The sequence below is a fragment of the Photinus pyralis genome, unplaced genomic scaffold (genome assembly GCF_008802855.1).
Source record: "Photinus pyralis isolate 1611_PpyrPB1 unplaced genomic scaffold, Ppyr1.3 Ppyr1.4_LG2, whole genome shotgun sequence".
NCBI lineage: Eukaryota > Metazoa > Arthropoda > Insecta > Coleoptera > Lampyridae > Photinus > Photinus pyralis.
The window spans coordinates 17,288,880-17,316,413 of NW_022170403.1; the positions used below are offsets into that span (position 1 = coordinate 17,288,880).

General features: G+C 35.5%; 1 protein-coding gene across 1 annotated transcript in view; it reads left to right on the top strand.

Annotated features, from left to right (window-relative positions):
* LOC116164881 (spermatogenesis-associated protein 13-like) overlaps positions 1–27,534 on the top strand; it is a 96,831-nt gene that overhangs the window by 19,985 nt on the left and 49,312 nt on the right. Inside the window, exon 2 of the mRNA XM_031479127.1 lies at positions 14,767–14,869. Within this exon, the coding sequence (XP_031334987.1) occupies positions 14,767–14,869 (103 nt within the window). The remainder of the gene's footprint in view (positions 1–14,766; positions 14,870–27,534) is intronic.

Below are 27,534 nucleotides of genomic sequence, written 5' to 3' on the forward strand. Positions count from 1 at the left end.
AGGGCTGGGGATGGCGTCTCTAGACGCACCATGACATGCAATTTTCAATGTGAGCAATAGCTGGGTCGGGACAACATCGTGCTTTCGTAGTTGAAGAGTATTCAAAATAGCGGACCCGTGATCACAACACAGCATGCGTTTCGTATTGATTTTGCTATTAGTCGTCATGATCTCATTCCCACTGCACCAGTAATTAGAAATTGGGTATCAAATTTTAGAGCGACATCATCGACATTAAAAGGAAAACCAGAATGCGGAATTGGGCGGCAAACGTGGATAGAATTGCGGGCTTCAGTTCAACAATCGTCTCGACGTTCTGTTCGGAAGCATGTCGCTTCATATGGATTATATGTCAGTAGTGTCCGCAGAATACTGAATAGTGAACAGCGACTTTAAATTGTACCCATACAAGATGCAGGCAGTGCAAGAGTCTAGGCAAGAGTACACTTAAAGTTGTGCCGCGACATTCTGCGTAGTATCCCCTCGGAATCTACACCAACAACCACTCCATAGCCTTTGAGTGAACGTGTGCTGCGCTATTGCAGACTTTTTGGTATCTAGGATCCCTATTTCTTCGAAGAAGATGCTCAAGTAGTAACACTTACTTCTGTTCGGTATTGTACACTTGATCTTTTAAGGTACGGTCTATCTATAGCGATTAGTCTTACCTTGCAGTTTTATCTTCCCCTTGAAAATGGCCTTGAGGTTCTGATCTTTCGAGTTTCGACTACCACCAATTTATCTTTTGCTCATCTCGTCTTTCGCTTTTTCTTTTAAAGATTATATTTTTTGTTTTTCTATTTTGCATTTGGCGCTATTTTTACCACTCGGCGCTCTTCCTGACACTTTATCCATTTATGTAGGCTTGGAACCGACAGTAATACAAGATTAAGGACTAGAGGAAAACAATGTATATAATAATAATTAATAATTTAAGATGTACATAGCTTAATAGAGTAGACCGCATGAAATCGTCTACTAGTCTATCTCTGCAAATGCCTCTCGCGGGTCTGAAAACTTTACTTTCCGTAAGATTTTCGATGATAGCCATTGCAATCATTAAAAAAAATTTGGGTTGTATATACTGCCCGTCCAAAGATTTGTATTAATTAATAATTCTTCTTTATACATATACATAAAATTCTTCTGTGCGTGTTTTTGTGACCGAACTCTGGAACGGCTGGGCGGATGTTGAAATTTGTTTGTGTCTCTATGTGTCCCCGGATGGTTTAGAGTCATAATTGAGCCCGATCGGAGTATAGGACATTTTTTAAAACTTCTTTTTTCGTTGATGTCGCACTCTGCTATTTTGCTTAACGATCGATATATTCCTTAATCACTTGCATCGTTCCGGGCCGATGTGTTTACATTTACATTCTCTTTGTTTCATATATTCGTCAATATCTAGCGTACGAGGTCGCGGTGGAAAATCTAGTTGTGGGTAAATTTTTGTCCTAAATTCAATAGTTATTTAATTTAATTATTTTGGCAGAAGCGCATACAGAACCTTTACAATCTGAAATTCTTATATAAGATTTAACGCAAAATAGAAAGCGACCCATGAAGTAAAATTTGAAAATGTTCTTCCTTGATTATACTTATTTATGTGTTTTATTCTTGCTATCTAAACCTCACGCTAGGAAAATAGATTTTAATGTTGCGGTTACATTATACCTTGAACATTCATCTGTAACGTACGTACCTATTTTCCTCATTTGAATATACCACAAAGTTAAACATAGTTCAGGTATAACATTTAAAGCTTTACCGCAAGTGTAGTTTCTCACTGTACTAATTACAGGAGTTTAACGCGAGAAATAGCATCGCATGTTTATGGCGCAGTTGAATAATACGAGTATACAAAATTTTATGTAAAGTTGTCAAATTCATGACAGTACAGTTTCCTGGCTCAAAGCAAATATTAAAAAACTAGCGAGATGTCATTCTCTTCTTTGAAACGTGTTAAAATGTATTCGACAAATGCGCTTTATCTGCACAAGAGTTGTGCACGATTTATACTTGTGTTGTTTTGAAAAGAATGGAATCGTGTTGCTGCGGTGCCGATCAGAGGTGCCAACTGTCACTCAGATGTCGAATTTTTTGTCTGTGATGTTGACTCCAACGGCCGCATAGACGGCTGTGTGTTGACCAACAGAAAAGGTGCATCTATCAACTATCATCCTTTAGAACTCTTAGAATCAACTAGGATACAGTGCTGATCGAGGTGCTGATAATGTAAATCCGTGCTAAAATCCGTCTTAAAAATAGAAACCAACGCAAAAACGCTGCGTAAACTATTATTGAGTTACATAGCGTTATACGGACCTCGAGCTATGCGCATGAAATTAATAAAAACTGTTAGAGGGTACCTTCCTTAAGCGTTTTCAACAAAAAAATTTGCGGAAGACCCCCGAAATTTTCCACAATCTTAAGAAGCTTAGCCCTTTTCGTCGAAATGTTATGTCTTTGATATGCAAGGCGATCGAGGCGGTTCATACGAAAAAAGCGTTTGATGCGAAAAAAAGCTGCCCATGGAAAATGCGAGAATTGCCCTCGAGGGTGCCTCTTTCCCTTTCGAGTGTATATGGTCGCTACAGAAAGGACCAAGACATACTCAGGAGCTCGTTTGCTATATTTATTTACCTATTTCAATTCATTAGACGAAGAAGTTAACATAACTTCTTATAAAAAAATTAAGCTGTCACTTCTCACTTCTGAAATTACGTTTTTCAGTTATGCCAAGTTAAGAATAATAACCCGTTACGAATTTGAAGAAAATGTGCATTGAACTCGTAACAGAGTCCGAGACAGACTAGTTATACAGTTAAATGGAAATATGAACTAACATATTCTCACATTTTTATGAGAATAAGCGAACTTCTTATTAAGATTGTGGAAAATTTAGGGCTTCTTTCGCAATTTTTTTTGTCGAAGCCGCTTAATTAAGATACCCTCTAACAATTTTTATTAATTGTAATGATAGTAGCTTGGGGTCCGTAGTATAACGCAATACATCCCTATTATTTCCTAGTGAGAGTTTTACAAATTAGCACACCTACTTTACATTAGGATCATTCTAATTTTCGTAGAGTTGTGCTTCTTCCCATATACCTCGCGTAGAACGTAGTCGATGTGTATTGTTTCACCAAAGAAAGAAACTTAACGAAATGACATGAAATGGTGGAAACTGGAAAGATAGTAAAACGCATAGATAAAACCTGTAAACCATATACACAAATGAACTGAAAGGGGAGAAGTTTCAGGATTACAGATTTTGCGACTCATTCAAAACTTATGATATAGATGAGAGAATTATGCTGTATATATTATTCAGATTTCAAACTTTCGTTTTTGCATATCTTTCTAAATATGTGACGTTTCTGAAAGTGATATACGCCATTTTTTTTACGAAGGAGAAGGATTTTAAGCTTAAAATGCAATTTATTATCATTTCTTGATAACAGATATCTACCTTGCTCTCGGCATTACTTTTATGTAATTATGGTCAACAATGGGCAGCTTCACTTAAGAAAACGACAGATACAGTTATTACTTCTTAATTACACCATTTTGCTACAATGTTAAGCAATTTGTAATCTGTCGAAGTCATACATTTTTAGGTGCTTGATTTACAATTTATGCTCTTGTAGTTTAGTCGTTTTAATTTTCCCTACTAATTTCCCAACGCGCTGCTTTGATTATAGTAGCAAGTATTAATAAAATCAATAAAACCTCGTAGGTGTTGTAAGTTGGATCAACCAATCACCGACATATCCTTCGGTTTCCAGACCTTAACTTTCACTTTGTAAATACCCTCTTCCGACAATATACGTTCTAGAGATATTTAAAGTTTTGACCCCACCCCTGGATACACCTCGTCTAGATCTCTTTCGACAATTTCAAAAAAGTCCGTCCATAAGTTGTAATTTGTGTGAAAATTATTTTACAGAAAAGTGTGCTGGTTATTCAGCAGCTCGTGATATGCGCTGAATGTACTGTTACGTACACAAAAGGTAATTTCCATCAAAATAAACTAGGTTAAGGTGGTTAAAGTAAAAGCAAAAAGGGTTAAAATTATAACAAAGGGCCCTACTGACATATTTGCGTGGTTGCTCTTCCGCAAACGTCGCGTCGGTGAAAATTCCTGAAATTTTAGTAGAGTCTAGAGTAGGGTTCATCTAATTTGTTGTAGTAATCTATATTTATTTTCCTACATTTTTGTTTTCCGCCATTCTGTAATTCTCGATCCATCGTGCGTAAATGAGCTACGAAAGATTTTATTAACGTCATTCCTAAATTATTTTGGTGTTTTTACTCAGTTTGAGATTGCTGAAGCCGCAAGAATTAATTATTTTGTATGCCAGCCGTATTCTGAGCTCTCAATGATCAAGAACCTTATTCCTGTTTGCGTGTTTACGTTTTCGTCTCACTTTTAGGGCTTTCATTGTATGTTTTCTGGGAATCTCGAGCCACTGCTGTATACAATATTCGGAAAACCAACGCCAAGATCTGTGGTTAAGAAGTAAGAAGAAGCAGTCTACGTGTCCTACTCTCTCGTTTGTTGTGTCCCTTTAACCTCTTCTTTTTTGTGTACTGTAACTTTCAAAAAATAAAAAGTGCACTGTTTCGTTCTTGATGTCTGTCTGTCTGCCTGAGTCATAAAAGCTCCGGAACTACACCACTTACAGACTTGGTATTGGTGGCATTCGATCAGAAATTAAAAATTATTTCATGTTTGTATTCACCTTAAGGCATGAAATGTCCAGGGCTATTAAAATCGAAAAAAACCAATTTGAAAGTGCACCCTTCGGCTCTTGCTTAACGAATTTTTATCTTCTATCCTCCTCTGCATTGTCGACTTCGTTCTGAGATCGCGCTTGTGGGCCACAAAAGCGAAGGACAGAAATGTAATTCTTGCTACATTTATTTATGGTCTTTATTTATTGCAAATTGCTTGGAACATTTATCCTTTCATCATTCATCCCTATAACAATTATCTAAAACAACTTTTGTTAGTATATTTTTGTGATGCGAGGCCTTACAATAAATTGTTCGTTTAATTTTGTACAGCATTTTTTGTAACCTCCATATCCATATACTTAACAATTTGTCGGATGCCCTAGCCCCTTCAAGAATGAATTGAGCTAAAAAAAATGAGGGCAGATGGTAATTACATCTTTATAACTAAAATGAAAGGTTTTTGTAGGAAGTGGAATCTAAAATTGTATTTGGTTTGCTTTGATTAAAGACTACCATCCAGAAACTAATGCTGTTAGGTATGTTAAAAAGCAAACCACAAATTAATGATGTGTTCAACTACAGTAAAAAAAAAAGTTACAAATCCCCAACCTAGGTGTATTAGGGACATACGGACGTAAACAAGAGGAAAACGCGTTTGTACTATCCAAAGATAATACTACCATCTTTGCACTATCGTCAGTTGCACCAAAATCTGTTGAAGATTTTTTAAACACAATAGTATATGCTCAAACACTTCAAAACGTTCCGACACTATCTCAAACTTTTTGAATATTTGTGTAACTCTGAAACTGTTTGAAATTTTTCTCTACGTTTTCTGAATCTGGCTAAAAAACTCTAATTCTTGCAGAAGTTCGTTCATCCATGCGCAGTTGCCTAAACTCTAAAGTGTTCAAGAAACTTTAAAGTTTCAGAAACAACTTGACGCTTCCCGAAATACTTTAAATCCTTTACCATTGCCGAAAACTTATGATCCTTTCTGAAACTTTTTGAAAATTGCCTTTGGTTCTGAAACTGTAACATTTCGATCTTTTTCGAAACTCTAAACTTTACAGAACGAATACGTAGAGGGATGTAGAAGCAGAAAATTGTTAATTTGACGCCAGTACTATGTAATCATTTTTTGCCCGTTAGTCTACGTAGCTGAAAGCCTTTCTTATATCCTTAAGAACATTTGTACCAATTTTCAAAGTGATCGGACGTTTCTAAACGAAGTTATTGTGCACACGGTCAGACAAACGGACAAACAGACAGACGAACAGACAAACAGACAGACGAACAGACAGACAAACGAACAAACAGACAACAGACAGATAATACAAAATTAGAAATGATCTCGAGGATCGTTAATAAAGGGCAGATTTGTAAAACTATGGTACATGAAAAAGTTCATTTTTATTATAGCTTTTTAGCGCATTTTTGCAAATTTATTTGTAAAAAGTAGCTTTTAATCTCTTGTAGAAAGGTAACGGGTGTACGTGTATCTACAAGGCCGTGTAATTTGTCAACCTTAGGGACAGGGCTACATGATGTGGAGTTGGCAACTTCTGGGCGTCATCCTCGAGCATAGTTTACTAACGTGAAGGTTTTTCAGTTTTTTCCTATCTTCTACTACAGTTTTGGTCCGATTCTTTTCAAATTGGTGTCGTCGGAAAGATGTAAACGCGCACAACTCCTGCGTGGCGGAATTTTGTTTTTTGTCCTAGGGACGAAATTAACGACCTTTTGCAAGGTGCGCGCTCGTCTTCGAGAGGTAGTCTACTTAGGGGCCTTTTACGTTCCGTTGCGAATTTTGTCACGCGGTTGAACGTTTCGTAAATCTCGAATCGTTGTCTCTCTTTCTCGTGTCGCCAATAGAAGCTCGAGCAATCAGAAGTGCCCCAAAAATTAATTACTATCTTGTGGAAGGTTTTTAGCGAAATCCACCACAATGTGGGTGTAATACGAGAAGTATGCACCGAAAAAGGAAATGTGGTAGCCCTCGACACGATCTTCCTGATGGTGGAGTCAAATCTTAAAACGCGAATTGCGGATGAACGGGACGTCGAAAGTGGGTACCGTCAAAGGAAATATGGTAGATCTTTTATTGATGGTTGAGTCGAAAGTGGCTATTAAAACACTGATCTGCCACACAAAAATGCGCTGAAGTCCCTTCGATCTCACACGAGGACTTTGATAATTTTTTAGTAATAAAACGCAGAAAAAATTCCTTCCTTGGTGCAAGCCTCGACGCCATAACGAACCAAATATCGAAAAAAGTAGATAGCTCTTAAGATAAAGATCTAGTAGTGAGCGGACAGACGGACAAAGGGGTCACAATAGCGCGTTTTTTTTTATTTTTTATAGAAATGCGCTAAAAATGAATAAGGGATTTAAAATAATAGAAACGAGGGCAAACTTCCAGTAAAACCGGAAATGGTCCAAATTGAAAAAAAAAATTTTAGCCTACACAATCTTTATCCTTCGTATGTACCAATTTTTCAAAACTTGTTTAGTTTTCAATGTAATAATCAACTCGGCTCATCGTAGGCCACCCCACGTACTTCAGAGGCAACCATTTCTCTCAATTTGTCTGTGGAAACCAACACGTTCCCTTTTCGCAAAAGTAGGTAACACTATTAAGGACTAATAATCACTTTTCCGCATTATCGCGTAAAAATCTCATTTTAACCAATCCTTGAGGTTAATACGCAATATTATTATATTAAAGCAGTAACTTTACTTCCTCCGTTGCATGAGTTCTCTAATATACGCGTCGGGGTGAAAACCACCAACAATACAATTTAAACGCCCGCAAAAACAGAACCGCTCTAAATAAACATGTAAAATCTAACTAAGTAAATTTCACAAAGTGTCTATTCATAGGCATAACGCATGCAAAGTAAACACGAAAATGGCAGTCTGTTGGGAATTAGGTAAATGGAAAAGAGCCCCCCGTGCTGTGCGTGATTCTATATTTGTACTGTTCTAGGTGGTCTAGGTAAAAGGTAATTTCATTGTTTGAACCGTTGGAGGTGTCAATGCAATTTCGATGCTCTCGGTTTTGCTATTCATACCTTTTCCATTAGAACGTTGAGTGAAGGTAATTACTCAATGATTAGAATATGTGTATCGCACAAAAACGGGGTATACTATACTGTCTCTAGACGTAATAATTTTAAATTTTTAGCAGATTTTCTGCCTGTCGAAAGACCTAATTATTTATTACAGTTGCACCAAATTTTTGGTATAATTGCTCTCGTCTTAAAGTGACAATTTGGTCTTCGTGCTGTATATTTTACGTTGTCATTTGTTACAATCTCACCTCAAAGGTTCATTACGCAACCGTTCTTACCTCTATTTTTATTGGTCATAAAGTTAGATAAAAAATATTAAATAAAACTAGGTTTTCGTTGACAATAAGAGGGAGGAATATCGTAAAATGTTGCAATATAATGTATCTGCTACCATCGTTAAAGTTTATGAGTCGGACCTTAACTTTATTGATTTCCTTTTCTGAATTGATTTTTAGTCATGTTTATCTTGCGTCTCTGTTGATTGAGCCATTTCGAAAGATAAATTCGAAATGTAAGGACTTTTTAAGCAGATGTGACCCCTCCACTGCAAAGGATCGCGATTTTTGAATTGTGAATAACTCTAACCTATTTACGAGTGTTTGAGACCTTCTCTAACTTTTGCACGCCTTCATTTGCCGCAAAAGGTTAACGATATGACCCAATAAATCACTTAAATACAAACTGACGATCGTATATCTTCACCTAACGGAAGTTTGCGTTCGCATTTCAGAGCTTTAAACTTGCCCTACTAACTTGCTCGTTTACGTCGTTAAGCTTTTCTTTGAATATTTATGCCTGCTTTCAGTAAGATATTACATTAAGTACTTTATCGATCGCCTTCCTTGTAAATAAATAGGTATCTCACTAGCAACGTTCTTATCTGCCTTGTTTTCAGCCAAAAGAGGCGAATTACACGGTCTCTTTAAAGTGATGTCTTACTTTGAGGTAAATGAAATTAATTTCCTAACAAAAAAGCACTTTGGAGGAGAGTATGAATTGAGTTGTAATCTGATTTCAACCGTCTTGGCCCTCAGTTAATTTCGCTTAGATTCCTTTATCTGCAGTGCTTTTGACCGTTTCTCCTACGCATTTTGGGTTATTCTGTACTTAATTGATGCAAATACTTTATATCAATGGAATACTAAATTTATTGATTTTACCTAAATCCTGGGTGGTAGTTAATGGAACGGAAATATAATTGGGAACTAATCGCTTAAGGGCGATGATCACACACACCATTAAACTGTGGCAGGTTTCTTCTATTTAAACTTATTAGCTAAATGTAGCGGCACAAAATATAAGAAATACGTTGATTGTAGCTGCATCAACTGTTAGTAGAAATTAGAGCGTTTTTTTACTTAGCTGATAGCTCATTGATTTTTTTCAAATTCGGCTGGTTGTCATTTATTTCTGAAATAAATTTGCATGGATCCGTGAACTTGAAGTGTCGACCTGAAAGGAATTAAGTTCCAAGTATCTCATAATTTTGTGCTAATGTGCGCTACTAATTTAAAATTTTGTGTTTATCGGATTTAACTTTTTCTGATGATAGGTACTCTAACTTCCCGCTGTTGTGTCAGCATTGATATTTGGAAAATTGTTCATCACTATACTTTTGTAATTTGTACTGCTAATTTAAAGTGTTGTGCTCTAGGTTGTGCTCATCAGGTTAATGAGTAATTCAACTTTTTCTGATTACACTCAAACTTCACTGCGTAGTGTCAAAATTGATATTTTCAAAATTTTCTGACACTATAATTTTGTACTAATTTGTGCTGTTAATTTAACATTTGCGCTCATCCTGTTAAGAAGTTATACAACTTTTTCTGATGAAACTTCACTTCACTGTGTAGTGTAAAAATTGATATTCTGAACAGTTTCTTTAACTATAACTTTGTGCTTATTTTGTGCTAATTTGTGCTCACCCCGTTAATGAGTAATTCATTTTTTTCTGATAACACTCTAACCTTACTCTGTAATGTCAACACTGATATTTTCAAATTTTTTTACTGATTAGGCTCATATTGTGCCCATTTTTGCTGCGAATTTGAAATTCGGTGATCATCACGATAACGAGTAATTCAATTTTTCTGATGACTTTCCAACTTCACCTGTAGCATTGTTTAAATACTTTAGCTGTAGTGTTAACATCAAGGGCAACTTTAACAATAATTTTTTGCTCATTTTCCGCTAATTGACAATGACAATTGATCGATAGCACACAGGGTGTGCCAAATGTAATAACCAGTGCAATCATTTTCAAGGTTGAAAAAGCTGATTTATTCAAACTTACCACTGTGTATGTTATTCGATGATCTGATGCAGAATTTTTTTATTGTTACCCTCGTTGTTACCGTAAAGGCAGAAATTGACTTTATTTATTATTCGTCCTATATACGAAAAATTTTTAAATGACATACAATCAACTGAGCCAAATAAAAGTTATTTACATAAAAGGGAGGATATGACACACTACAGGCGAGGAAACATTAAAGCACGAGGCTTCTTTGGGGCTGAGTAGGTACTTTAATTTCCGGGTCAAGTAATATCATTTTACTGACCAGTTTTGAATTAAGTTTTATTTACCCCAAATCATATTTTAATATTACAAAATTCCAATTTTCATATAGAACATTTGACTAATGTCAATCTGTCAGTAATGACAGGAGTCATAGACATTTAGCAATATGACAGGTGCGACCGGAAAAGTGACAGATGCGGCCGGTAAAGTGACAGAGGAAAAGTAGGCATGAAAATTAAGTTTTGTTGACGATTTTGGGTAAATGCTCGGATAAATGTAAATAACCGATCTGTAGACGAGCTAATTTGGCTACGTGAAGAGAAGGTTGCTGATGGACAATGAAACAAACAGGTAACCGGCGTGATGCTGAATTTAATTGAATCTCATTACGTACACACAAAACATCATTCTCATTACGCTAACTATCTTATACTACCCTAAGAGAGGCGAGTCTTCTTCCTCGATATCTTTATACATACCTACGTCATTTTTACAATACCCTTTAAGGGGTTGATTTTGTTCTACCAAATCAGCATAGCTTGTAAAACCAATTTTTTTAATCGGCATTAGTTTTACTTTTATTCGAGGTGCGTACATGTGAAATTTCACTTAAATATCTTTACAAATAAAAAAATGGGATTGCGCAAATACAAAAGTTGTAATGTGCTTGCGCAATATTTTTTTACATCTCCATATTTGCCTGAAGTTAAGGAATATTTCCACAGAAAACCGGACATTCATATGTTCTTTGTAACAAGAGTTATAAAAGAAACCCTTTTTGAAGGTTTGAGCAGTTTTTGGGCTGTAACTTTTTGGCCCGGTGGTCTACGTCTACGTAGCCGAAAAACAATAGCGACCTTTCTTATATCCTGAAGAGAATGTCTATCAATTTTCAAAGCGATCGGACGTTTCTACACAAAGTTATCGTGCACACGGACAGACAGACAACAAAAGAAAATTATAAACGATCTCGAGGATTGTTAATAAACTAGAGGACTAGAGCAGGCACGTTTTTGTGAATACCTATACAAATTTACAATATTCCACATTGTTCCAATTGGATTAGGCGATGTTCTAATTGCATCGATATTGGCCGCGCTTTTTGCATTCTTGGTTGCTTTTTTATGCTCAATCTACATCTGCCACCAATTTTAAAATAACATCGGAGAGAAAAAATAATAGGGCGCTAACACATTGACAGACGTTGTTCTTTGTCTATTCGCTTGGTAGCATATTGTGTAATTTTTCAAAAATTTTTATTGGCAAAGGCTGTCAATATGCAATATCAAATGTATTAAGAGTCTTGTGTACCCACTGTACCCAATGTAAATTTCCATAAGAGCGCCCGCCATAAAAACTCAAGTTGTTTAAAAAAAAAATTTTTTTAAGAACTATTTTATAAATTTAGACCTTTATCTACAAAATGTTCGGGGAAGAGTTTCATTTCAATGCTTTTCTAAATAAGAAAGTTGGAACTCCGCATGCACAAACCTAAATTTTGAAACTGGCATTAGCTTTTCCTTTATTCCAAGTGCCTATGTATAAAATTTCATCTAAATGCTTCCATAACTAAAAAAGTTGGCACTGCGCATGCGCAAAACCAAATTTTGAAACTGGCGTTAAATTTGCTTTTATTCCAAGTGGCTATGTATCAAATTTCATTTAAATACTTTTATAATTAAAAAAGTTTGCAAATGGTTGAGATGCGATAAGGGCACTGTGAATTTTGAATCGATTCGACTCAACTTTTGGCATTGCGTATTATATGGCTAAAGTTATGCCCATATTGAATTTCATGCAATTCAGTTCATAACTAACGGAGATGTAAAAGCGATCGGACATTTCTAAACAAAGTTATCGTTCACACGGACAGATAGAGGGACAGACAGACAAAGAACAGACGGACAGACCAACAGGCAGACGACAGACAGCAATGCAAAATTATAAACGATCTCTAGGATCGTTAATAAACGGCAAAAGTGTAAAATTGTGGAACTTGTAAAAAACGGTTTTTTGTTTTTTTTACAATAACTTTTTTTGTAAGCGGTACAGAAAAAATTCCTTCCTAGGTGAAAGACTCGACACCATAACGAACCAAACAGCGAAAAAAGTAGAACAATAGCTCTTAAGATAAAAAACTAGTAGCGTCTCAAAACGAGCGGACGGACGGACAAAGTGGCCACAATAGCGCATTTTTTTATTGTGGAAATGCGTTAAAAATGAACATAACGAACACTTAAATTGGAGTGCTTAATGGGATTATTTTAACATTCATCGATTGGGTTAAATGAATGGTGTAGAGTATCCACTCATTATCCTAAAAATTTTTCGTTGCGCTGCTTTGTTAGAGCGTACTCGCAATTAGTTTGCTATTCTAACTTTTAATGCAATATGGAAAACTTTTTTCTTTATTAACAAGCGCAGTTCGAAATGTTTAAATTATAGACAACCTCAAGCGGGAAATCCTTTGTTGTATTTTAACAAAGCGTTTAAAGTCTAAAAAAACTCAAGAGGAATTGTATGAGATCTTGCCATTGAAATTTCAGGAATACAGGGCTTTTCGAGTAGGTATGTTATTTTATAACCACCCGAACTTGGCTGTTAGTGAATACAATGAGTTTTTTTTTTAATGATCAATAGAACTATGAGAGTTCGTATTTTCATTACTTGGAAAATTGAGGTATTATTGAACAAGTTTTACAAATTTTTACTCTTCTCTCTTCAGTCGATGTGCATTAAAAGTGAATGTTGTAGATGTTTAGGGTTAATTTGCTTCTCTATAATAATAACAACAGTCCTAGTAATACAGTAATGGTGTAACTATTGTATGGACCTAACGAATCGAAGAAATTGGATGTTAGTACGATTGCGCCTCCTATTGGCCCATTGTAAAAAAATGACTGACCTCTTGCTCTTGGTGATCTCCACGGGAACGGATCCATTTTTATCGTATGATTTATGAAACGGCTAATATGACACATTCTTTATTCTGCGTCCCCATTAATTGACTTTTGGGCAATATGATTCAGTACTTCCCAAAAATTAAAAATACAAACCTCCCCTTAAATTAATATGGCTTGCCATTCAATTTCAGAGAAATTCAACAAAAAAAGTTGAACACAAATAATGCTCTTCTACAGCTGGTTCACGTTACATTGGCTAAACCATAACGGTTTCTATTTTTCAGTAGTTTTTGTTGGTTTTTAATTTTTTATAAATGGTACCTACATTTGTGATTTTGTGAAAACAGTTGTGAGAACTGTTGAGAGTAGGTAGCTTTTTATTAGTGGACCTTGACATGCTTGAAGTTTTTTACCAATCCATAGCGACAGTACAGCTGCCAGATTATGCCAGTTAGGAAAATGCAAGGTAAAAGTTTGTAAAAGTGAGACAGAAAGCTTTGACTCGAAGACCTGGTCGACCCTTAAGTGCCAGGCGATTTGACTCACCGACCCCGCTCCCATATTTCCCATTGTTTGGCCAAAAATATGTTGGTCACCAAAAATACACATGGATCATCGAGCAATCGAGTTTGGCCATTCCCCCATGAAAATTGATGCATAAATAACGATTATGGATGGCATTTATTTACTAGAATGTAGAAGATGATACCTATCTTAAAAGATATTGACTGTAACAATATAATTCATATATTAGGTATATCTTCGCTTTTGCTACAGGGTAAACATTTTTCGTTTAATTTTGTTCTATTCTTTTCTTGTTAATATTGAACTATAAAAGGTTCTGTCAAACATGACTACACGCCCCAATTTCTCAGTCGTAACTCTCTTGCCAACTTCAAAATCTTAACACAACTAGAATTCTAACCAAAATAAACCATAGATGCTAACAACCTTCATCGTTAACATTATTTTAGGAAAATGTTACGAGACTCCTTCAATATAGTGCTTTGGTTAGTGATCAGTTGTCGTTTGCTATGCAAAAATGCTGCTTTTGTTTATTTTGAAAATTTTCAATTGTGGCTTGACAGCAAACGAACGCCCATTCGCGACGCAGCAAAATTGTATCTTTTTCTTTAACATCGAGTACTGTATTCATTTCCTTTTTGAAGTTTTGAAGTCTGCAAATTGCGAAATTGTAACCCCCCGGATCTAGTTGTAGTGAAACCAAGTCTACGGGTCGGAAATATTTGACTCGCTCATCCAGGACACATATTCTCAAAATGGTAAAACGCCTGATCTGAGATCCCAAAGGGCGATGATTTCTACAATCTCACATTGGCTCTAGTATCGTCTGATCATACTGAAGCATTGTAGATATGGGTATTTACTCGTTAGGCTTTTTAAAGTATGAAAACCGAAATGTAATTATTCTACTTAAAAATTAGTTTTCGAATAGTCCTCTTAAATTAAAGCATATAGAATAATTTTCAAAATTGTGTATCGTACTAATACAAGACTAATATTACAGGACACAAGATCATCACAAGCACGAAAGTGAAAGTTTACGATCATCCCCCGGATCGCATCGCCGTACACCTACACCTGAAACATCTCATACAGCTCCTGTTACTGTAAGTAAATACATTTACTATATTTCATAACTACCATTAAGCATTGTTTGTTTGTTATATGGTCACTCTACCAACCATTTTTCAGTTCATGTGTAATTTTCGTTATTCCGAAAACGTTTGTCTGTCGGAGTTGAATAGAATAGAAACACTAAAACCCGTCAGGTGTGTGTACAAACCTTGTTACCAATTCGCTCTATTGGGATAAAAATAACTCAATTCACATTGATTGTGGATAGCAACTCAAACTAAGATCAAACAATCTTGAATTTCTCCAATATAATAAATGTATCTATTGACTTGAGTCGAAAACACAGGTAATTTGCGAAACAGCGAAACAAAAATTTGGTGTCCGTAACACGACGTTTTAAGTTCAATTAATGATGACATGTACAAACATACTAAAGTATCGAAAGTGTTTCCCAGATAGTACTAAGATTTTCTTGTTTTTATTCCAATGACCCTTTCTAGCAATAACTCACTCAATGTCCGTCTAGTTATTTAGTGGATCGCAACGAGCGGCGAGGGACTACAATGAAGCACTTTTTCTGGTAGCAAAAAGATGAATAAAACGAATCCCTTTTTTGGTGTAACTACCAATCTATTAATTGATTAACTTGTCGAACAAAAGTAACTTTTTCCGTCTAACGTGAAACTATTTTAAAAACTTCTATCTGTAAAAGGGTCATAACTGTGTCATAAAAGTGTTACGATGGCAAAAGTTTCATTTCAACAGATATTAACGCTTCACTACAATGCGCACGTAAATCAAAATTTATAACACTGGAAAGTGGAAATTATTGCACGGACATAAACTGATATACTCCACCAATTCAATAAATTAGTTCATAGCAGAGCACTCGGAGCTTTAATTTTATACCCATACATAAAATGATTATTTAAATTAAATGCCATTTTAACCAAATGGAATTGATACTATACCAATTGAACCTTTGGCATATGAAATGAGATTCTCATTACGAATGTCTAATCGAATGTTTTGAGTTTGATTTGTGCCTGTATTGAAAACCGATTGTTAGTTTAATTTAGACGTTAACTCGAATAATGAAGTTAAAAAGCGTGTTGTATAATTCAAAGCCAGTTGGTATTCCATGTATGGAGTAATTGCGAAATGAGATACATCTGTTTTGTACGTTTCAACGATAATTGATTGAAAATCACGTATGCGATCAATTTGTGCCTTCCAGCATGATTAATTAAAAATTCTCACGGTCGCCTATGCAAAATACACTTTTTTTGTCCATTCCAATAACCTTTAAAAACGTAATATTAAGCAATACACAATAAGATAAGTAAGCGAGTTTGTATAAATATTGAAATTTATGAAATAGAACACACCTAGTACTGTGACCTCAGCATCCTTCAATCCTTTAAAATTTAAATAATAGTTCATCAATAACAGCATGTCACAGGGTAGGTATATTATACCCATACCATCCCCGAAGCACCACGAAACGCAGCATTTACATTTAAACTGAATAACAATATCGTCAAATTATTAGGAACACTACTTATTGCATTCTGTTAAAAAAACCGCTAGGTACAGGATAAGTATGAAAAAGTTGTAGGTATTGAATGCCAGAGATCCGAGATCACATTATACACGGACAGAACCAAATTACGTCCCTGAAGTGGGCAGAACAAGTATGAGCTCAAACATTGTTCAATGTTTTATTATGCTTTTCATGGTACCGTTTGCAATTTTTTATTACGAATACAATGATGTAGGTACCTACGAATCACACAAAAAAAACAAAAGTTGGAAACTGTTGGTTTCAACAGGATGGTGTGTCGCGCACAACGTCCTATAATCAGCCGAGAATAAGAATCACACAAATTATCCATTTCCAGGAAATGTGTACCTGAGATTCAAACCTAAAACCCGTGGGTCGCGTGTCCTATGCTGGTTGGTTTAAAGCCAAATGGCAGCGTGTACTTATCGTTATGGACAGATCAGATCAACGTAAAAACTAGTCAATATTTTTCTATTTTATACCACAGCTTTGAATATAACATATTTTATATTTAAAGACTAAAGCCAGTCGAAGAGTGAGTGCAAGGACATATTTAAGATATCATAATTTTTTCCCTGAAATGCAATTACCATCCTGCAGTACCGAAACACTTCATTAACGAGTGTACAATGGCAAAAGTAATAAACTTGAAATATACGAATATTGTTCTATCGATAAATTTGTGCCACTGTTGCTTGCGACTTGCGAGTAACAGAAAAGGCGTGATAATTTCAACAATTCCAGATGTGATAAATTCATCGTTTTTATGATAGATGGTTTTGATTGAAACATACATATAAGGTAGTTTATTTATGATTGGATGGCACAAAACTATGCGATAGGTTTCAAGTAATTTCGAGGGATGCTGCGTTAAGTTAGCACCCCATTCTTTGAAACAGACGGCACACAAAACTCGGGCATTGGCGCTCAAATAAGCACAAAGTAGCCCAAAACTATGAAATAGGCCGGGCAGGCAAGGGAACTTTTATCTATTTCTTTTTGGTCTTGACCTATTTTTTGCTTTCGTAAAAATCATTTAAAAAAAACAATAAGTACTCCTGAAAATTGGCACGATTTTGCACACAAAATTTATAAATATAAACCCCATATTTAGCTTGTATCCAAATTTTCATTTATGCTCTTAAGATTTGTTGCAGGTGGCTTTAACTTAAAAACGTGTCGTTTTATGCCCCACCCGGTATATATTGCGACGAAAATTCTCGAAAATACCTGACGATATCTCTGAAACAAGAAATGCCTTTTCAAAGAGGCTTTCAAACGTTTTGGAAGCTTCGCATCGCGTCCACTAGATGCTGCACGTGTAACATAACCATTAATTCATTAGATATAGAAAGTACCGCAATCCATTGGGCCCGTGTGTTAGAGAGAGAACGCATGATTTTTACCCAAAAATGGTGAAAGTTACCAGATTCTAGTAACTTTAATGTTAGGGATTGTTCCACCTGTTTGGAGAGTATTTGAAAATTGAATTTTCATTTCCTAATAAATCAAATATATAGCGGGTTATTGTGTTTCAGGTTGTAAAAGAAAGTAATGGTAAAGGTGTGAGGTTGTTTCCTTTACCAAGTGGTGAAAGAAATGCGCAAAGGAAACAATTATGGTTAGACTTCAAGAACATTCCCGAACACACGCTCTATTTTGGAACATACATACCTGCTGCGTGCTCGCAGATGGTTCCACAGTAGTTTAATACATATGAAAGTAAAAACCGCACTCTGCCCAGGTTTATTAGGAATTTTTGTATGAGTTTGCGCTTTTAAAAAAGTTAAAAAAATGTCCTAAACCTAATATCCAAAACTGCTTGGTATCACACTCCTTCCATTGTGTTTCATTAATAATTTTTGTACTCTAAGCCTACAATAACCTGCGTCCAAAGCTGCTTGGTGTTGCATACCGTACTGTATGAGTCAAAGTTGTGGGCACGTTCGGCTTAGTGTACCTTGCACACGTGTCGGCGAAGTGGGCACGGTCGGCGTAGTGTCCGTCGGCGAGGTGGGCATTGTGTCCGTTGTGTCCCTTGCACACCTTTCGACAATGTGGGCACGGACGGTGTAGTGTCCGTCGGCCTTTGAACGTATAGTCGTAGTGTAAGGTATAGTCAATACCATGCTATAGTTTCTTTCCTTCGCCAGAATTCATTTAAATAAAATATATAGTGAACAATTTAAGTACATTTGTAATTTGTTTGTCAAGAAACCATGGATTGAATGTAAGGTATTCCGTAGTGTAATACTAATAAATAATACACTGGGCCGAATGCACAAACAATAAATAATCAGGCCGTTAGTTAATCAGTATGATTAAATTAAACCTTTGATTAAGTTCGATTGGTATGCACAAAACAAAAAATCTTCTTGATTAACTAACCAAGGTGATTAAGCATTGATTAAATATTTGGTAAAAATTGGCGCCGGCAACGTTGTAGTTTTATGGAAATGTGTGATTTTTTTAGAAGGCTTTTCTTTTTGTTATCTGTAATTTAATAGTCTATTTATATGTTTGTATTAACAATGGAAAAAAGCATCCGTAGCCGAAAATCTATACTTACTACAAATAATTGATTCCTTCTTATTATAGTAACTTATAGTGACTGTCCTGAGTTCATTCAATAAATGTTACGGTTCTTCCATTGAGTACTTAATTTTATTGAAAGTGGAGCTTATTCCAACATTCATTTTTAATTGCTAGAATAGTTTATTACATAGTAGCAAAAATATCATAAATTAAGCACTGCTTCCTGATAAAGTTTCTCACCTTTAGACCTCTCGATGCTGCATGCTTTCAGTCTTTTATCAATTCCGAATACTAATTTTTTTCCAATTTAGTAAGGAACATATAAACTAGAATCCAAAGTGACGATCTCTCAGATACTTCCGCCATTTCTGAAACATCAAGCCCATGAGAGTTCGTCACAGAAGATTATGACATGATAAAACGAAATGCGAGAAAAGCGGATGCATCGAGCAATGTAAGCAATGTTTAATGTTTATAAATTCATTAGGGTATTCAATTATTGGTACGTTTTTAGAAAGAAAGGTATCGGTATCGATTAAAGAAGCTTTCGATAGAGAAATTTGAAATTGCTTAATAAAAACATTGTTTTAATGATAGCGATTCTTTATTGCTATTGGAACCTTCCGCCCCAGCAATCATCCTTGAAGTGGCTCAAAATACCTATCCTTTTCATTTTCTTTCACACCTCAATGGACTCCAAAACGTGGAATAATTGCTCTAAAACCCCAAATCCAAAATTAAGAGGTCAGTTCAGCAATTTAAAAAAACTACCACCTTCAAAAGTGGAAGAATGCTCGACTGGGAATACTTCACTCTCCTCATGGGGAAGAATTTTAGAAACCGCGTTTACACGAATCAATTCAAAGAAATGAATATATTTTCTATTTAAATAAAATGATGTTAAAAACTTTTAGATCTAGAATTAGAATAGGCCTAATTATTCTATAAAAATTACTTTTCACAAGCTCAAATCGAAAATTATGAACGAACTGTCAGTTTAATTAGTCGACGAGCACCGGTTAAATTTTACCGTGATTAGAGGCTGCTTGACGGCGCCGTTAATGCTAATTCTTTTTTGTGCATACGAATTCTAGCTTAATCGGGGTTTAACAGTTCCGTTTAATCAAAGCAAATGTCATTTTTTTTATCGAAACAAATGAGTTAACAGCTCCGTTAAAGTAGTTAGAGCGCGTTCGGCTTAAAAATGTACTTACCTTTTACACAAGCTCAAATCAGCACAATGCAAACGTCTTACATGATTTTTAAAAAGGATACAGTAGTCAACTTGACTAGTCTCCCTACTTTTCGACCCTGTTTCAAACCTTTGCACACTAAATGTTGACGACACACCGCGACTAAATATTCACAGTGTAAGCGGTAAATCCTAAACGAATATATTTCTTTTTGATCAAAACGTATGCGAGACGTATGTAAAAGCCGGGAAACTAAATAATTTGGCGTTTTATGTGAAGTCGGTGTAGTGGATTTGGTTTTTCGATGTTGGCGCCAGAGATCCCCAGTCGCTATCTTGATCCCGATCCGATCAGTGTGTCAACAGACGTGTGCAGGCCTTTATAAATATCGCTGGTTTTGGTGTTTTTCTGAAAGATACCATGCCTTTTGTGAAGAAAAGTGCTCAGCAGAAGAAGGAAAAGATTGTCCTAGCTCAGCTATATACTAGACCTAGTGGAAAAGTCATCAGATTTAAACGCGTTGCATAGCGTGCCGCCGCGTCAGAGCAGACGCCGCTTCGGCGGTAAATATCTTCCTTATTCATCATGAACATGTACTTTTCCGTGCATATTTAGATTCGTCACAAAATTTCGCTTCTAATGAGACCCATCTCATTTAAGTCTTGATACAAAAACCTTCGCTAGCTCAGAAAAACTGTCCATAAGAGCCCATGTTAAAATACCCTGTTTTTACTGTCAAATATCTCAGAAACGGCACATAGGAACACTTTTTTCTTTTGACCATTAGAAAGTGCGTCTCTCAGAGAATAAGTGACCAAATTTTCACCAACTTCTTGTTACTTTAACCTAGGCGCTCTATCTACTTTAAGCTTTGATTAACTTTTGTGCATTCGGCCCATAAGGATCTGTTTTGGTAAATACCGAATTGAATAACTTGAAAACGTGCCTTATTTTTACGTGCAAAATTACATCAAAATCGCCTTTTTAATAAGCGAACGGCCTCCTACTAAATCATTAACAAAATATTGCTTTTCTGTCAGTTCGTATATACCATTTTTCGTGTCAGAATCATGAATACTTCCTCGTTGACCGATTTTTGTTTAGCCGCTAAAAGTTTTGCGAAGCATTTAAAGTAAATAAATATAAACCATTCAGCTTTTCGAATAAAGCTGTCACAAAAGAAACTTCAGAGCGATAATTTCTTTTCAGGTTATACTTAATCCTACAATTTTACCTGTTAAACAAGGGTCTAAGCTGAGAGGGATCAAAGTGTAGTAGTACATAAAGTGCACTTTAAAACTTTAGTTCAGTGTTCCATTAGCGCGTATACAACATGGCGAGTTTTCGTATATTTTATATGGCAAATACAATTTGGCTTCTATCGAAACGTGATTCCATTTCACACACTTTTACCTATGTACCTATTAAATTTTGTTTAGTCCTATAAATTAGTGAACCTGCCTTTAATTGAAAACTCGCAATTTTCAATGCATCAAGTGAATTAAGTCAGTAATAATGAATTCTGGCTGGGTTCATTCAGATTTCGAAACAGCCCACGTTTAATGAGTTTCGCTTAATCCCATACGTAAACTGAGCATTTACAGATTGGATTGAAAAGAAATATAAAATGTTAGAAGAGATGAAACTTTCACGAGCAGAAAAGGAATTAATCAGACAATAAATAATTGTGCCACGTATCTATTCTTCGGCGTTATGCGGAAAGTAAGTTATTTCTTTCTTATCAATTAAAGAACTTACCGGGAGGTTTTTTGGAAAGGTAAAAGGATTTTAATTAAAAAATGTTAGCATAGTAGTAGGCCAATCGACAACTAGCAAACAACAAAACTTTAAAGGGTTCTCAAATGGTGGATTACGAAATTAAATTTTCTCACTCCTAAATTAATTAAAAAGGAAATTAAGAATAAAGTACCTTTTTTTTAATCAAATGAAGCTTTCAATACTCATCCTCCAATGGCACCAACTTATACATCCGTCTGTTTCTCAAACTTTCCACTGCTGAAATTTTAGTAAGGGATACATTCCAGTAATTGTATCGAAGATTCTGATGAGTTTTGCTGATAGTGGTGTGCAAGTTTGCCGTACAAATAATTTCATATTTAGACATATTCGAATTTGTTTTATTAATACAAGTTCAGTTTGAAAGCAGATAGTCCGCGGGACATCAATCCTTTTCAATCTCTCTGTGCGGCTTTATTTTAACTAATCTACCAAAGTTTTTTTATGTACGAAATTTGTAAACACGGCGCTTGTTACTGCACATTCACAAAAGATGGAATATGACGCACAAAATTTGTAACATCTGATTTTAAAGATATGTATTTATTTGACAACTTTGAAGAAACCAGATAGTTGAGAGACTTCATCTGTTATTTTTTTCAAAGCTGAAGCCTCTCTTTAATTACTGGGTTCTTTTCTCACAGCGGATTATCTCTCAAATGGCGATGTCCAAGTTTTTATTGGTTAATGTCTTTTGTTACTACCAATCCCATAAATCATCATTTATATAGAAAGCTACTCTGTGATCCGAGATTATTTCAGCAGTATACAAGTATAAGTATAAAGTATAAAGTATAAAGTGATTTATTAGCATCTTGACATATATGGTATATGATAATGCAAGTCAAGTACAAGAATAGGTACACAAAAGAAGATAGTACACACGGCTCAGTTTCCTTCACAAGGATATCAATATCTAAGTTTAATTATAGTGTTGAAGCAATTAGAGAAAAACAAATCTCTTTTGCACTTCTGAAATCAATTGCTCCATATTTTAAAGTCGCCCGTGTCGGTCCTCTCGCGTCAAAAATCAAACTGATTTGATTTTCTAGCGCAATAAAGCGGGCGGGAGTTTTAAGTATCAAATCGCATGGACCTCCTAATTCCACGTATTTTATATTATATAGGTCACACAAAAGCATTATCTCACAAAAGCATTATCTATCTACCTATACACCAGTAAAAAGTGCATGTGGATATCATTTTAGAAATGAATGAAACAAATTATATCCTTTTCTATATATCATTCTATAGATTTCTGGAGAAGTATAATTGGTTAGATAGTGTAGCGAACATTATAGAAGTCTCAATAAACATCGAGGCGCCATAACTGATATTCATCGGCAATAAGTACCTAATGAAAGCATTCTTTCCGAGAAATATGACGTGTTTGTTCGAGAACTTCTAGAATACTCGGGAGCGTTTGGAAACGTTTGAGAACTTTTGAGAAAGATGGGCGCGGGGCGTTTGCTATATAAGTAAACCATATTGTGTTTCAGCCAGTTCCAATTTCAACGCCGAAGTAATAAATAGTTCGCGCTGTTATAAATTGTGTATATATGAGTGATAAATAATAGTTTAACTATTGTAAATCAATTCATTTCAAGATTTTTACGTTACAGTAGTATTTATAGTGAATTCAGAGTGTTGTGAGACCTTCTCATCTGTTAGGTACATTAATACAATCGACCCGACGGTATATTGGCGAACACTTGTGAATAAAGAGAGATCTATTACTAGAGGTCGCATTTTGTGGAGCATAATTAGTAGTAGTAGTGTAGTGTTTTATAAATACGTAAGTGTACGTATTCAATGTCATTATGAGGTTTGGAAAGAAAAAATTTTAACCTAAAGAAAATTCGAAAGCGCCACTTGGTCAGTGTCGACAGAAGTGATTACATTTTTAATATGTGAGCGACTTCCGAGATATAACCATGTCATTGTCAATGTTGTCGAAAAGTTCGTTCACTTTCCAAAGGGGACAGGAGGAAGTTGTTTATCATTACGAAGTAACGTTGACTTTTCTTTCAATACTGACACGGTCCTATCCCGAAAGTCGCCCGCATCTTAAGGGCTTTGACCGTGGAAGCCTCCGCTCTGACATTGACTACTTCTTGCTCTCTCACAATCCTTCGCTCCCTTTTTTTCCGCGATCTATTATAGAAAACATTATCAAAGTCTTCGTGTGAGATCGAAGGGACTTCAGCGCATTTTTGTGTGGCAGATCAGTGTTTTATTAGCCACTTTTGACTCCACCATCATTAAAATGTTGTCGGGGGCTACCATATTCCCTTCGTCGGTACCCACTTCCGATGGCCCGTTCACCCGCAATTCGAGTTTGAAGTTTTGACTCCACCATCGGTAAAATCTTGTCGGGGGCCACCATATTCCCTTTGTCGGTACCCACTTCCGATGTCTCGTTCATCTGCATTTCGAGTTCGAAGTTTTGACTCCGCCATCAATAAGATGTTATCGGGGGCTACCACATTCTCTTTGTCGGTACACAGTTCTGACGTCCCATTCACTTGCAATTCGCATTTTGGTGGATTTCGCTAAATCCCCCCTAAAAAACTCATAGCTCGAGCTTCTATTGGCGACACGAAAGAGCGAGATCGCGATTCGAGCTCCAAGAACTTGTGGGCGCCCAAAGTCGACTACTATCAAAAACTACAGGAAACATTGATATGTCTTAGGTTGGCAAGACCTTTTACGGTGACAAATTTTAAGTTGGCATCGTAGATAAACACTGGCATTTGGAAACTTTAAATTTGTTGATGTGTAAACTTTTGTTTTAATGTCTAAAATCAATTCATAACGTCCATGTACTCCCTCTGTAACACGACAAGTTTCATAGGTTAAGTACTTATACCTCCCCATCAATTCCGTTTTAAAATGTTTCAGTTTCGGCTTAACCGACCCTGAAATTGTTTCATAATTTAAACAACTCATTTATAATTAACGCCTGAAGATGCCTTATTGACGAAACTAGTCGCATTTACTATTTTCTACACAATAAATTCCATGGGGAAGGTATATTTATTAAATTTGGAAGAAGTTTGAAACCCCATTTTGAGCTTACAAGATGGATCCCAATTTAGATTTTTAACTTTATATCATTCAATATAACTATTAAACAATCTTAAATAAATTGACAGATATTCAAATACTCAAGTAAAGGTTCCCTTAGCAACGCAGTTCGTATATTGCCGCGAGAAGTACAACAGCTTATCTGCAGTTTAAAACGTCAAATTTCTATAAATCGATACGATTTCAATATATCGTTTTCCCCGTCACAGAAAAAAAATAGTGTATTATCACCTGTGGTATTATACTTATACGAGAAAAGTGTTAGATGTTAGCTCTCCAGCTAAAATCTAATGCTTTTTCCCTTGTATAATAAATAACTATATATTGACGGTACCTGATCTGATCCGATCAATTACCTTATTGCCCACTAAAAGATGCAAATTAACGTATTGTATCGAAACAATGAGGGTTTGTGTGCTATTCCATTCGTTCACACTAATGCGAAGTTAATTTTCAGAGAAGACGGCTCAAGCTCCCTACATTTTAGCGGTAGAAAACGACAAAACAATTTACAAGATCTGTCGGATAACATGGAAACGGCACGTTTCGTGTAATTGATATAAGACGATACAAATTCTAAAACCTCAATACTTATCCAACCGCTATACGAAATGGAACATGAAATGATGACGAGTGATTTTTTGTGGCTGCAAATTCAATTTGCGTTTATTAGTGGAGACGTTTGAGACACTGCCAATTTGTTACATGATCAGGCTGTGAACATGTCAGTTCTCCAATAGTGTAATCTAGTTATTTTTAAATTGATTTCTGTACTAGATCAAAGTGGAAACTTCATCCTGTAAAGTGTAAGGAGCAAGTTTTTTTTTAATTCAATTATACTTTTTTCTTCTGTGCTGTTAATAACCTGCTGAAGATTTTTATTAGCCCAGAAAGGAATCGGAGGTAACACTAATGTGTTATTGTCTTTGTTTAATGCGAATATATTCTCAAGACGATAACCAATATACAGGATGCCTACCAAAACTGTTACGCTCAAATAATTCTCCCGCCTTTAACGATGCGCCAACTTGGAGCAGATATTTTGGAAATATTACAAATCCATACCAAAAAATATAGATAAAAGTCGTTATATCGTCTGGTTGCCGAGAAAAAATTAAAGCTTACATTCAAATTTTTGGTTTTTTGGAACCATTTTGGACCGAATGTTTGTTTAGAAAAAATCGTGTATGAGTATCACGCAATTTCTTGTCTGGTGTAATTTGTTACAGTCAGTCCCAATGTGACTGTAAAGCGCTTTAATCAGGTAATTTAATTTTTATAAAAGAAAGTTTTTACTTTGAAAAGCTTCTAATGAAATGCCACGTTCGGTCTGTCAGTCCATCCAAGATTGCTAATACGAAAAGTCAATAGAGGAAACAGGTTTGCTATATCGTTTTTCGCAATTGATATCTTAGGCCTAGATGAACAAAATCTGAAAGTGAGTCGGCAGGTCTACTAGTGTTCGCTTCTTACTGATTGCGTTTGCTATCTTTAACGCACTGCATAACGTATACGGGCTCAGAAATTAGTACTTAAACACCGTCATAAGTAATAACCAAATTTCAACATGACTGTGCTCTTAAGAACTAAATTTTATAATTGCATCCAAATAAGATGTACCCCTAGTCAAGATGTTCCCGATGTACCTACTGTCTTCATTAATGTAATTTTATTAATACTTTTTATCCAATTTTATTCAACTCAATGTCGCTGCATTTTATATATATCAAATGACGGTAATAATTTTAATCCTGTGTTCAACTTCAAATTCATGTGATATTTTTCAGCATAGCCTGATGATGGGTGGTTAACCCGAAATCGATTGCTTTATAGAAACAATAAACATTTGTGGTTCCTTTTAATATTTCAAAGAACCGTGGAATACATTTGTTTCACCTAAACAACGCAGGATTAGACACGCCTTCATCTGATACCAAGCCTATGAAGTAATTTTTTAGGATGCCTTGAAATCGATTTCTGCAAAAAAGAACCTTGAGATTCGAAGGATCTCCAAACATCAGCATCTGAAAAATTTTATAAATCATAAGTTTCTGGAGAATCATAAAAGCTGATGGAACTAAAGAACTTGAAGAAACGGAAAAATGAATAACGGATCTAAACCTGAAGAATATCAAGCATCCAATGGATCGAAATATATTTTTAAGAATCTTAATGACAGAGGGAATTTGAATATGCTAACAATACCGAAAGTATACCAGAAATCGAAAGAACCTGGAGAATGCAGGTAACCTGATTAATACAATGCATTTGAAGGGTTCAATGCATCTACAGAAACTAAAGAATCTTAAGAGTCTGAAGAATCCGAACAATCTGGAAAAACCGGAATTTTAAGAATCTTGAAGAAACTGAAAACTGGAGAATAGTTTGAAGAATCTAATTAATCCCATACGTCCGAAAAACTGAAAGATCCGAAGAGATCTTCACAAATAAGACAGTAACAAAATTTCAACATAGACTGATGTACTATTGGTTAGGCAATTTTGTACACGCAATGAAGTAA